This window comes from Musa acuminata, chromosome BXJ1-9, assembly GCF_036884655.1.
Source record: "Musa acuminata AAA Group cultivar baxijiao chromosome BXJ1-9, Cavendish_Baxijiao_AAA, whole genome shotgun sequence".
Lineage (NCBI taxonomy): Eukaryota > Viridiplantae > Streptophyta > Magnoliopsida > Zingiberales > Musaceae > Musa > Musa acuminata.
The window spans coordinates 48,636,807-48,650,357 of record NC_088335.1 but is presented as its reverse complement, the minus strand read 5'-3'; the positions used below and the strand labels follow the sequence as shown (position 1 = coordinate 48,650,357).

The 13,551-nt window shown below is 47.1% G+C and overlaps 3 protein-coding genes across 5 annotated transcripts; all 3 read left to right on the top strand.

The window, feature by feature from the left end:
- The first annotated feature begins 1,142 nt into the window (after window positions 1–1,142).
- On the top strand, window positions 1,143–3,895 carry LOC103999370 (subtilisin-like protease SBT3). The gene has a single exon (XM_009421122.3). The coding sequence runs from the start codon at window positions 1,518–1,520 to the stop codon at window positions 3,801–3,803; it is 2,286 nt and encodes a 761-aa protein (XP_009419397.2). The 5' UTR covers window positions 1,143–1,517; the 3' UTR covers window positions 3,804–3,895.
- Window positions 3,896–5,121: 1,226 nt separating this feature from the next.
- Window positions 5,122–7,149, top strand: LOC135581092 (pathogenesis-related thaumatin-like protein 3.5). Of its 3 annotated transcripts, none has more exons than XM_065084379.1 (3): window positions 5,122–5,529; window positions 5,693–6,359; window positions 6,819–7,149. In XM_065084379.1, the coding sequence occupies exons 1-3, from the start codon at window positions 5,472–5,474 to the stop codon at window positions 6,958–6,960; spliced, it is 867 nt and encodes a 288-aa protein (XP_064940451.1). In that variant the 5' UTR covers window positions 5,122–5,471; the 3' UTR covers window positions 6,961–7,149. The 3 variants fall into 3 exon arrangements, with proteins under 3 accessions (XP_064940451.1, XP_064940452.1, XP_064940450.1); XM_065084380.1 differs by having other exon boundaries at window positions 5,123–5,529; window positions 5,699–6,359; XM_065084378.1 differs by having other exon boundaries at window positions 5,138–5,294.
- Window positions 7,150–8,706: 1,557 nt separating this feature from the next.
- Window positions 8,707–12,690, top strand: LOC135593984 (26S proteasome non-ATPase regulatory subunit 11 homolog). The gene is made up of 3 exons (XM_065084377.1): window positions 8,707–8,821; window positions 9,654–9,696; window positions 11,182–12,690. Exons 2-3 carry the CDS (start codon window positions 9,693–9,695, stop codon window positions 12,441–12,443), a joined length of 1,266 nt encoding a protein of 421 aa, XP_064940449.1. The 5' UTR covers window positions 8,707–8,821; window positions 9,654–9,692; the 3' UTR covers window positions 12,444–12,690.
- The last annotated feature ends 861 nt before the right edge of the window (window positions 12,691–13,551 follow it).

Genomic DNA, 13,551 nt, shown 5'->3' with positions numbered 1-13,551 from the left:
TATATACCCTCGTGCTTCGGATGCTGTATTATATATATGATGGCCCTACCTGACATGCAGATGATCCAGAGCTGGATGATGTAATGATTGAGCCATCGCCCAAGGGCAGTGAAGTCAAATCGGTGGTCTCCATCTAACTAGCGATTCACAACCTGCTCTTAAACCAACACATAAATCATCTTCAATCCCAATCATTTAGTCAACAGTCAATCAATGATGCAATCCCTAAAATAAACCCGAACGAAGTGTAGCTGTAAGCAACAGAGGACAAAAGTCGTCGCCGTAATTTTGCACCAATGCAGAAGCCAATCGAGTGAGAGCAAAGAAGGCCCCACTCGGTGGTCCCCGTTCATAATGCAGTCTCCCAACCATACCAACAACGTGGTCCGAGCAATGTGATGGATGTTTCACCACTTAATGGACTCCTACGTGGTGGTTGGTGGTCCCTCTCAGGGAAGCCTCCAACCATCTTAGCTCATCCCCTCGCCTCCATGATTGAGCTTCGCCAGCATGGCGATGGCTTTCACCATGAGAATTTTGTTCTTGGGATCGATGATTGTGATATTTCTTGCACGGACATCGCTGTAATCTAAAAGCTTCGAGTCAATTCTTCCAATCATTGCCAATGAAAGACTCGATAGCTTATCTCTCGCTTCGACTTCTCTCTCGATCTTCGTCGTCTCCGGTCGCAGTCACCTTCCACGGTCGATCAAAGTGAAAGAGAAGACGAAGAAGATGCTCGTGGTGGTGGCGGCGGTGAATTAAGAAGAAGGAAGAGGAGAAGATGACCTCTTAGACGACATGGCAAAACGAACAGTCCGACAACGGATCGGTATTTAAGCTGTCACCGTGCTGTTCTTGTTGGCTTCCCACCTAATGTGACGTTGCACTCATGCACGTTACACGGTCTTTGCCTGTCGACGAAGGGCACAAGTTTAATGGTGATCGGCCAACCACCCTTCTCCTTCAATGTGTGTGCGCCTTTTGGTTCCAACATCACCTCAGAGAAGGGGAGTCCTGTGATCGTGTGAATGGAGCCCTCTTTGTCCCAGTCCTTCGTCCGTCCTGATGATAAGGGATTCCCTTTCGATCCTCGCATCTGTCGACGTACGTACTCCTCGGTGACTTGCAAGTAATAGCAGACCCTCGACTCTGCGGTGATTGCGGGCTGGCACGGCATGCATGGAGATTGAGGCAGCATCGACGAGGGTTATCTGCTGTTGGTATGGAACGATAAAAATACTTGTGCGCGTTTAAAGCGAGGCGAGCACGGAATGGCCCGTGTACGTGGATCGATGGAGACCGGGACATGGGTGTTGCAGAGGAACACGCCAATTGCATCTCTACCACAAGGGTTGGTATCAAAGGAATGAATGGGCGGGCGCCACCCTCCACCGATTTCTCCGTTTGTAGCTGCTATCGCGATGCAATGGAACCGCCAGATTCGCCCATCACTCTCTTATATCTCATGCCTTGTGCAGTCCTGAAGTCGTCAATCGAGACGCAACCCTATCTCCATGGCGCTTCTCGAGTCCTCCCTCGGGATGTTGTGGATGCTGCTCGCCGCATCCGCCGTACGCTTGTTGGCATCGACGTCGGCTGATGTCGACACCTACATTGTTCACATGGACTCCGCCGCCATGCCGAGCGCCTTCTCCGGCCGCCGTAGCTGGTACGCTGCCACTCTTGCTGCCACCGCAGACGCCTCGGACGCCATCCCCGCCGACGAGAAGATCGTGTACGTGTATGACCACGCCATTCATGGATTCAGCGCGCGGCTCTCCTCGGCGCAGCTGGAGCAGCTCAAAAAGTCGCATGGCTTCCTGTCGTGCTCCCGCGACGCGCCCGTCAAGAAGGACACGACCCACACCTCGGACTTCCTCGAGCTCAGCGCCAGCGCCGGACTATGGCCGGCCTCGAACTACGGCGACGACGTCATCATCGGGGTGCTGGACACTGGGATATGGCCCGAGAGCGCCAGCTTCCGGGACGACGGCCTGACCGCCGTTCCGTCCCGGTGGAGGGGGGCGTGCGAGCAGGGCACGGCCTTCCGCTCGTCGGCGTGCAACCGGAAGCTCATCGGCGCCCGGAGCTTCAACAAGGGGCTCCTCGCCAGCGACCCAAACCTGACCATCGCCGTCAACTCCCCCCGGGACACCGACGGTCACGGCACGCACACATCGTCCACCGCCGGGGGGAACTACGCGGAGGGCGCGTCGTTCTTCGGGTACGCGTCCGGCGTGGCGCGGGGCATGGCGCCCCGCGCGAGGCTGGCCATGTACAAGGTCCTGTGGGACGAAGGAGCGGTCACGTCGGACATCATAGCAGGGATAGACCAAGCCATATCCGACGGCGTCGACGTCATCTCCATGTCGTTCGGCCTGGACGACGTCGCTCTGTACGAGGACCCGATCGCCGTGGCCTCGTTCGCGGCCGTGCAGAAGGGCATATTCGTGTCGACGTCGGCAGGGAACGAAGGCCCGTTCTTAGGCTTCCTTCACAACGGGACGCCGTGGGTCCTGACCGTCGGCGCCGGCACCGTCGACCGGGAATTCGCGGCCGTGATCGGCCTCGGGGATGGCACCCTGGTCATCGGGCAATCACTCTATCCGGGAAACCCTGCGACGCTGAAGCAGATGCCCATGGCCTTCCTGGGGTCCTGCGACAACACCACCCTGCTCAAGAAGACTCGCCACAAGATAGTGGTCTGCGAAGCGGATGAGTTGGGCGGTGCCGTCCAATATCTTCGGTATGCCAAAGTGGACGCAGGCCTTTTCATATCCAACGACTCCTTTGCGCAGTTGTACAGCCAATTTAGCTTCCCTGCGGCCATCATAAGCCCACAAGATGGCCCGACCATCTTAAACTACATCCAGAGGAGCTCTGAGCCCAAAGCCACCATAAAGTTCCGGCAGACACTATTGGGCACCAAGCCCGCGCCGACGGTGGCTACCTACACCTCGCGAGGGCCGTCGGCGAGCTGCCCAAACGTACTGAAGCCCGACGTGGTGGCTCCGGGATCGCTCATCCTGGCGTCGTGGGCGCAGAACTCGACAGTGGGGAGGGTCGGCACGCACAAGTTGTACAGTCCATTCGCCATCATCTCGGGAACGTCGATGGCCTGTCCCCACGCGTCCGGCGTCGCCGCTTTGCTCAAGGCCGCACGCCCCGGGTGGAGCCCGGCGGCCATCAGATCGGCTCTGATGACCACCGCAAGCCATTTGGACAACACCGGGGCGCCCATCAAGGACATGGGGAACGGAAACAAGCAGGCGAGTCCACTGGCAATGGGCGCGGGGCATATCGACCCCAACCGGGCGCTGGAGCCCGGCCTCGTCTACGACGCCGGCACCGAAGACTACGTCAACCTCCTGTGCGCCATGAACTTCACCAGCAAGCAGCTGAGGACGATCACCGGAACCGCTACCGTAGATTGTTCGAACCCGACGTTGGATCTCAACTACCCGTCCTTCATCGCCTACTTCGACCCAAACGAGACATCAGCGAGCGCTCCCTCGGTCCGCCAGTTCCGTAGGACGGTGACCAATGTCGGGGATAATCCGGTGGCGACCTACACTGCCAAGCTCGCGGACATCAAGGGCTTCACCGTCAGTGTGGTGCCAGAAAAGCTGTCCTTCAAGGAGAAGTACCAGAAGCAGAGCTTCACCTTGACGCTGAAGGAGAACACGAGGGAGAAGAAGGATGCGGTGCGTCATGGTTCGTTGACTTGGGTGGACGATGAGGAGAAGTACGTAGTTAGGAGTCCTATAGTGGCCACCACCGTAAGTCCCATCAGCTTGTAGACGGTGAGGGGGGAGTGACATTAATAATCCCCCCAACTTGACCCATTGTTTACACACTAATTAATGCAAATACACTTCAGGGGATGTCTACATTTGGCTTTCTTTGACTTGCGTCTTCCTCTTGTAGATGAAACAATACGTGCTCGATTACCCATTGCTTGATCCACAGTGATAAGGACAAAAATGGCGACATGATGCGCCATGACGTCAGCCACGTCTGGACGACATACTGCCCAAGGGAGTGAGCATTAACGCCGACTTGATGTGCGCCAACGTCAAACCGCTCCCAGGCGACCTCATCGTTTGACCCCGCACGCACGGCCGAGGCAGAGGAAGGCGTCGACCGAAGCTCGCCCATACCCTGCGGCAGTTCGGTCCTCCACGCAACACCAACGGCAATGTCAGACTTCATCAGAGGTACGGTCCTGCCCCGGCAGGCAGGCACATCAGGTAACACTAAACTTGCCTATAAATACCCCCGGGTTCTAAACAAAGGGGGGCCATCGACACAGAAGCACTTCTTCATTCGAAACCTCCTCCACACCCACTGACTTGGTCGTCGGAGGGGTCGGGCCGAGCTTCCGACCCGACCTGTGTGCAGGTGAAAGACTGGCGTCGCCTCTACCCGGCGCTGCGGCGAAGTTTTCCTCCCGGCCTGACACGACGACCCGACTAGGCCGTCGCAGTCGACCACCGGGAGACCTCGAGGGACACCGCGCAAGATCACTGTCATTCAGACCCCCGAACAAACCGCGTCGGCCCCGAGGCCACGGTTAAAAAAATTGTTTACACCGACACAAAGAGTCATAACAACGCTAAGAACTCGAGTAACAACACATCCTCCACAGATACATGTATATATATCACATGTAGGATCCAAAGAAAGAAGAAGAAGGGTTGTTGTCGTACGACGTGGCTTTATCTTCTTGGCCTTTATTACTGCCTGTGGCTTTTGAGCTAATGGGTGCAGCGGCGGACCGCACTGCGGGCGCCTATTTTGTTCGTTTCGAGCATCCAACTCCGGTCGTCTTTACCGTTTGCCTGTTCTTCGCAGTACCAATCATCGATGGGAAGAAGAGGAGGCGATGCTAAAGGCCAACTGTTAGATTACAAGAAACGAGAAATCTAAATTAGATTTTGGAGTTACGTAAGAGAAATCTATTAATTATAAGATTTAGGTAAGAAAATATTATGGATTTGAGTTTGAATTAAGATAGAACGTATGGACGCCCATATTGTGGAAAGAGGGCACTCGATGACGGGCCTTTCTCTGGAAAAGATGTATGGATGCGTGTCCGCCTCGGCTTAGCTCCTTTAATGGCCACCGAAGGCCCAGGAAAGCAACACAAATGAGAGCAGGCACGGCGGGGGCCAGCAGAACCTGCCTCGATCCGTGGGAAAGGAGTCAACGTAGCAGAGGAGAAAGCAGAGAGAGATGGAGGACAGGAGGAAGAAGAATCCACACCCTGCTCCTCCCTTCACTGAAGCAAGGTAGCGCTGTTCGACTCTTGGATTCATCCCCAAGTATTCCTTCCCCATCCCTTCCTTCTTCCCCATCCGCTTCTTCTTCCCCACGCTATAAACCATTAAAATATTCGGCCCTATTCACCCTATGCGGCGCCTCCTCCCCCGTCGTCGTCGTAGAGGGAGATTATAACAGCGGAAGAAATGGATGATTACCATGGGAAACTCCTCTTCAGGGCTCTCCTCATCGTCTTCTTATTGGGTATGCATCGATTTCTTTAGTCCCGTTCTCTTGACAGTCTTATTTGAATGGACCCTCGTCTGTTCTTAGCCTGCTTTGTTCTTCTCCTGGTCGTGAGGGAAGTCAAGGTTGTTCTTTGATCGGCGGCTTGCTTTGGAGATACCTGAGGGTTTTTGGTTGTCAGGAGCAGAGGCGGCGGAGGGGGCGAGAGTGTTCACCATAATCAACTACTGCAAGACGACGATATGGCCGGGGATCACGCCGGGGAACAGCTTTAACGGCGGCGGGTTCCCACTGAAGCCCGGGGAATCGGTGGTGTTCACGGCGCCGGTGGGATGGTCGGGACGCATCTGGGGGCGAACCGGGTGCGACTTCGACCGCGACGGGAACGGCTCGTGCCAGACCGGCGCCTGCGGCTCCGTCCTCAAGTGCTCCGCCTCCGGCCAGACCCCCGCCACCCTGGCCGAGTTCACCCTCGCCCCCTTGGACTTCTACGACGTCAGCCTCGTCGACGGCTTCAACCTGCCCATCACGGTGACGCCGGTCAACGGGCAGGGTGGCAACTGCAGCTCCGCCGGCTGCGACGGCGACCTGCGCGACAACTGCCCCTCGGAGCTGGCCGTCAAGTTCGACGGCAAAACGGTGGCCTGCCGGAGCGCGTGCGACGTGTTCAACACCGACCAGTACTGCTGCCGCGGCGTGTTCGGCAACTCGGTGATCTGCCAGCCGACGTACTACTCCAAGATCTTCAAGCAAGCCTGCCCCGGCGCCTATAGCTACGCCTACGACGATCCCACCAGCATCTTTACCTGCGTCGGCGGCGATTACATCGTCAGCTTCTGCACCAAAAGGTATCCAATAATTGCATTTTGGCGTTCAGCCTCCTTGTACTACTGCAATCTCGGTATCGGTAGGTTGGAAATCGTAGGGAAGATAGATGATCGACCCAAGTAAAAGAAAAATGCATGTCATTATATCACCACCTCTCTCGATCTCTCGAGCTAACATCGTTCCATTAGAACTCCTCCTGCTAATCAAACAATTAACTTTACATACTATCGAGACTCAAAACCTTATTGTTTCTGACATGGATCAATCTTTTGGATCCGATGTCCTTCGGCCTGATCTTACCATGCCACTGAATTCATAGCTTGCATTTTAGTGTTGCATGAACCATCCAAGTTTTGGCATGCAATCAAGTTTCATTAGCAAGTGGAACACACAAAGATTGTTTAGACTTGGCACTGAGCCTGTGAGCAGGTTTGATTAGAGTTCTTCCCCTCGTCATCAATCGTTCGTTCTCATTGCAGCCGGAAGCAGAGGGTGTGCACCTACCACATCAACAAGCTGATATGCAGCGGATCACCCGGACGAGGAGCATCGTCGACAGGGAAATGGCTGGCTGTGCTGCTCTTAGGATTGGCGAGCATGTGGTCGTCATCGTGGCTGTGACACCACTGAATTCTTTTCGTTCTTATCTTTGGGAAAAGTCGGTGAGGATGCCTCAAGAACAGGATCCTCTGCTGTAAAGTTTAGATTTTATTCATTTGGGTGGGCGATGGTACTCCAATCATATATATATATATCTATATATATTCTTTCCACGAATCAAGAATGATGCTGCTGCTGCTGCTTTTTCTCTGTCGTGGTGTAGAACAGATTCCTTGGCTTCCGAAGTGCTTAAACCGTGGTTGAGTTATGCATGACCAGTGAGTGATCCAACACCACAAAGAGGCATCTGAGGCCAATTGTGTGGGGTTGCCACATTCGTTTCTCTGTCAAAGTTCATGCTAACAAGCTGTGCTTTGTAATTATGATGCTACGTTGATGAGGCATATTCCGATTGATCGAAAATAGTAGATGTATTCTCATTATGCTTTAAGATAAGGTGGGTTTATCCATCTTTGAGCATGATGTTAGCTTTAGAAACTTCTTATTTTGGATGGACACATTATGCATAAAGGGATACATGAACACTTTTATCTGTTTTTTTTATTTTAGATAAATTTATCATGTGGAAGAGATGTTTCCGAATGTAATCTTTCATCATTTTCGATGAACGGATTATGCATAAAAAAAAAATTATATAATGCGTCGGATGGATGTCCTTTCGATGCTTTCTCGGCTCAATATCAACAAGTACATCTATCCAAATGGATCGATCGATAGCTATTCGATATACTTAGGTTTATCATTTATATGGACTAAAAATATAAAAAAAATACTTCAAATATCATCAATTGCTTTTCTATTTTACAATTTCATGATCTTACTACTAACCATCAAAATATTTATCATTTGATATCTTCAAAGATTTGTCAAATAAAATTTTATGCCTTCAAAAACTTTGTCAAATAAGTGGATACAACACACTATCATGAGATCAATATTTTAAATATAATAATATTTTTAATTATGATAATAAGTTTGTAAAGGGTATTAACATAAAGTAAAGTTATAATCCACAAACAACAACTGCTATTCATAATGAGATATTGATAAGGAACATATCAACAATCATTCATCATCGTAAATGTATTTTTCATAAAGAAAAAGATAAAAGTTATCCCGATTACTCTCGATAAGAGTTTAAGATAGACAGGTACAAGTTATCTCACTCTTGCTGTCCACGTGGAGAAAAGGTCAAGAAGAGATTGTTAAAAGATTATTTTCCCATACAATATTTTACTTTTTAATGATTAGACATAAAAATATATTTTTAACATAGTAAAAAAGGAGATAATTTTTTATCACTTATGGTTATATACACCTACTTTGAATTATTAACTTGAGTGTCAAATGGATCGAGTTAGGATACCTCTCTCGATCTTAGTTTTTGTACAGATAATACTTTGGGAGCTTAATGTTTTGACCTTGGAGACACCCTAGATAATCATATATGCATACGAGTTTAAATCACGTCAGACTGATCAAGACGGTAATAATATATTATATATATAAGTAATATATATATATATATATATATAAAGGAGATTTTTAACTCTTTTATGAAACGATTCGTAGGTTTCCAATCTCTATTCCGTGCGTTGTGATGGGAGAAGGTCGACAACAGAGTAGGGGTTGGTTGGAGCCTAATACGAGCCCAATGTTTGGTTTCCAGAGACATCGGGCTAACCTGACCAGATCTCGCTTCCCTATATAAACGTCGAGCTCGACCCAACCCGGCCCATTAATCTTCTTCCTTAAGGATTCTCGCCGAATCCCTAAAAGCCATTCGGTCGCCTCGCTTCCGTCCCAATTCCCCTCTCTTCTTCCGGATCGCGCCGCTGGCCGTCACGCGAGCCTTCTCAGGGTACTCTCTCTCTCTCTCTCTCTCTCTGTAGTTTCAGCGTGTGGTAAATTCTTAGGACCAATTTCCTCGAACAATCAAAGCAGCAGATCTGTTCGATGTCATCTGAGAAACCACCTTTTTGCAACTTCTCGAACTTTCATTTAGTTGCTTCGTTAGTATTCTCTTGTCAGGTACTAAAAACCTTAATGATGCTATGGGACAATTAATATTCACCTGTAGAACTCAGAATCGAGCTAAGCGTGCGGCAGTAGTCATAGATTAGCGACACACGGTACTTGTGCTTCTCATGCGGTTTATTTTCTTTCACATGGATGGATTGATTTTGAGATCGTAAAGTGAGAAAAATTACTGGGCAACCTTAGGGAATCTGACAGCATTTTTTTTTGTTGTTGTTGAGAAAATTAGCTTCGAAGCTCAAAAGGTTGATGTCGGACAGATTTGCTTAGGTGTTTGGTTAAACTCGATGAGAACAGGAGACTCCACTTTCAGAATGTTAGATATGGTCATGATCATTGCAACTTTTGTTATGCCCTTACCTTACCTATTGTGTATTTATATTCATGCGTTTGGGTGTGAGTTTGTGTTTTGAACATGCATGCATTGGCTGAGTGACTGCATTTTGTACTGTTGGTACAGTCAAATGCTTGGGCTGCTGCATAAGTGCATTAACTAGTGGTTTTTCTGTGGTAGCTAGTATCTTAATGAGACACATATGAACTGACAATTCCGCGAAACGTAACCTGGGTTAGCCCTAGGTTTATTTAGAACATGATCTAATCCACCCAAGATGCAGCTTTACTGATGCATTCCTTTGCCCCTTTTTTGGTTGCAGGTTGGTTTCTTGTAGAAAAGGATCCCGTTCGACACAAGCATGGGTAAGATTTTATTTTCTATTGACCAATTCATACTTGCATGTTTTCTATTAGGGTTTCCGTATATGTTTCGGTAACTTGCTTATTGTTCCTCATTTTCTTTTATTGCAATGAATACTAATTGATCCCTTTTTTCATGCTTTTGCTGGGTTTTTTTGTCATAAACATGTTCCCTTCAGGCTTTCTTTAGCCTCGTGAAGAGGGAACCTGTTGTATCCATTATGATTGGCCAGTTTGGGTCATTCTGAAACCCCATGTATATCAAAGGTCTTCAGAATATGAAGGCCAATTAGGTTAATCCTTGACAAATCTTGACTAATATTGGATGTCTGATGGGTTATTGGTCAGACATGCCAATTTATTTGTATCCTATTAGTCGCGATGGACTTCCAGATGATCTTGTTGATCTGGGCTGATCACAGGCCAAATGATCACTTCAAAATAATCGATCTCGTGATCTATTTCAGCAGATTCAGACATATCCCAGTTTGAGTTTGGCTAGTGAGCATATTTCTGATGTAAAGCCAACAAGTATTCTCATCGTTAGTGATCGTGAGATGATGCTGCGCTTTATGGATGTAAAGCTAACTTTTGTATTGGAGTGTTGGGCATTTAGGGAACATGAACAGAAGTTAGTACACCTGAGATGTGGATGTTGAGGAGGAAGTACAAGGTTCTTAGAAAAGACAGAATAAAAAAGTATTTTCATCTACTTACAATTTGGTGCAGCTCTAATGAAGAATAAAATGAATGCAAACCATCTAAGATGATATGAATGTGTTCAAATGAGATCTATACATGGCTTGGACAAGATGAATCGATTAGGATCTATTGTATGAGAAGAGGTAGATGGACTCGTAGAAGAACCTTAATAGAAACAATAGAAAAAAAGTTTGATTCATAGGGATATTACCCTACACAAAAATCAATGACAGGGAAAGATCCCTGTAGCAAACAATGGAAAAGATGACCGCTCTTAACTTTACTAGAGATACTACCTTACACGGAGCTCAATGGCGAGAAGAGAGCATGTAGCTGCCTCCAAGCACTTGGGATATTTTGCCATGTTTGTTATTGCCGTTGTTGTGTTTCTGATCATGGGATAGCTTGACACATGACGTATATGTTTGAGGGATTTAGACCAATTGTACATTTTTTGGTCAAATGCAAACTTTGAGGAGGTATAAGACAATCAAGGGCGGGAAAAATCTTTCAAGTCTTTAATCTGTCAGCTTCTAGGAAAATCTTGTTTTTTTCTCATTGCATGTGTGATCTGTCAGTTATGCTCTTATCGTTGGATTAGTTGGTAACAAAGACTCTAGTTGATCATATGTTTCTGCTTTTATAATTTGTGTTTTCAGTGTAGACCATCTGAACTGCGGAACATATCTAAAAGGATTGATCTTCCTTTTCCTCATAATGTCTTTACTTGTATTTCTTAGCTCTATATCTTTCAGACGGTTTCTTACGTGATCTCAATGTTTTCAGCCTCGTATCTTCCTGCTACTACTGATTCAATAGCACAGGCATTGGAGGCTAAAGATGCTTCTGAGTCCATTTCTATGCTCTATCGAGTCCTTGAAAACCCATCGGCTTCTCCAGAGGCATTGCGCATAAAAGAACAGGCAATAACAAATCTTACTGAATTGCTTACACAGGAGAAGAAAGCTGAGGACTTGAGAAGCCTTCTGACCCAGCTTAGACCCTTCTTTTCATTGATTCCCAAGGCAAAAACTGCAAAAATAGTGAGGGGAATTATAGATGCTGTTGCAAAGATACCAGGAACCTCTGATCTCCAAATCTCTCTTTGCAAGGAAATGGTGGAATGGACCCGTGCGGAGAAACGAACATTCCTCAGGCAACGAGTGGAGGCTAGGCTTGCAGCCCTGTTGATGGAAAGCAAAGAGTATTCTGAAGCCTTGACACTTCTCTCCAGCCTAATCAAGGAGGTCAGGAGATTGGATGACAAGTTACTTCTAGTGGATATCGACCTTTTGGAGAGCAAGCTTCACTTTTCCCTGAGAAATCTACCCAAGGCGAAAGCTGCATTAACGGCAGCAAGAACTGCTGCTAATGCCATTTATGTTCCACCAGCACAGCAGGGAACAATAGATTTACAAAGTGGCATCCTTCATGCAGAAGAGAAGGACTACAAGACTGCTTACAGCTACTTCTTTGAAGCATTTGAAGCATTTAATGCTCTGGAGGATCCCCGAGCTGTCTTTAGCCTCAAATACATGCTCCTGTGCAAGATTATGGTTAGCCAAGCCGATGATGTTTCAGGAATAATATCTTCCAAGGCTGGATTGCAGTACGTAGGTCCTGACTTGGATGCTATGAAAGCTGTTGCCGATGCACACTCGAAACGGTCACTGAAGTTCTTTGAAACCGCACTTAGGGATTACAGGGCCCAGTTGGAGGAAGATCCAATCGTTCATAGGCATCTGTCGTCATTGTACGACACCCTCCTGGAGCAGAACCTTTGCAGGCTGATCGAACCCTACTCGAGGGTGGAGATCGCGCATGTAGCCGAGATGATCGAGTTGCCAGTGGATCACGTGGAGAAGAAGCTGTCTCAGATGATACTCGACAAGAAGTTTGCAGGGACCTTGGACCAAGGTGCAGGTTGTCTTGTTATCTTCGACGATCCCAAACCTGATGCGATTTTTCCTGCCACCCTGGAGACCATAGCCAACATCGGCAAGGTTGTGGATAGCCTTTATGTGAGATCAGCACGCATAATGGCGTGAAAGTTGGGTGGTTCATCCACGGTGTCTTAGAAACTTTATACGATGTTTGTTTAGCAGTCCATTGGATGGTTGAGGCTTAAACTTTTCTTGTTTCTTGTCCCACGTTGGCTGTGTCCATTATCTTGTGCAAACTCTTAATTGTATGAACTTGGTACCTTCCGTTTGGGTTCATTTCATTTAGGACAACGTGAAGTAGACCATAATGCCTGTTGTTGTTTGCTTGGAACAGTTGTTTTCTGTTGTTGAAGTTTTGAGGATTTGGGTTCGTGTGACTTGGTTACCGATAAACTTTGACTGTCCTACCCTATTTTCTTTACGTAACTTTAGGTCGAGGCATACGCTCGACGAAATTTATGCTCAAGTCAATGATTTTATAATCATTATTGGTTATAGAAGATTAAGAATCGATGGGAAAAACATTCCCTTGAGATTCTATGGTGATGTGGCACATCGTTATCACCTTGTGTTTGATGCATCTATTGGGACAAGCATTTAATGAGATCTATCTAGATATATCCATCTTTCCATGCCTAAGTATCTACTTATATGACATAACCATCTCAAGGTCTTATTAAGTGTTTGATGCACCAAACCATATGCTCTCGCCTAGGAAATAAGCATATGTCCGCCAACTAAAATTTTCTTGTGTGATGCATCTATTTTAACCCAAAAAAAAAAAAAAAAACAAAAACAAAACAAGACACTGACCACACTCTCTCTCATAAGGTAAAAGTGTTTTTAAAAATATAAGAATCAAAATGCTAAAGATAATTAATTATAAAAAATAATATATAATTATATCTACCGAGTAAGATCTTATAATAAGTTTTGTATAAATTGTTAGAATAAATAATTATATAATTAAAACATTCTCGATTACTTTGCCTAGAACAAAATTACCCCGAGGGTTTAGACCAAAACTCTATGAGTGAACATTTACACTTTCTACCATTCCATCTCCATCCTACTCGATTATTGGGCTCCCTTCTCTCTTAACTCGAAGATTTCCTCCTAAACTCAGTTCAAACGTAGTTTAGTCTCGATTTCTATCAATATATTCAATTACCCATCAGATGTAAAGATGATCCTCAAAGATCATGTAACTACC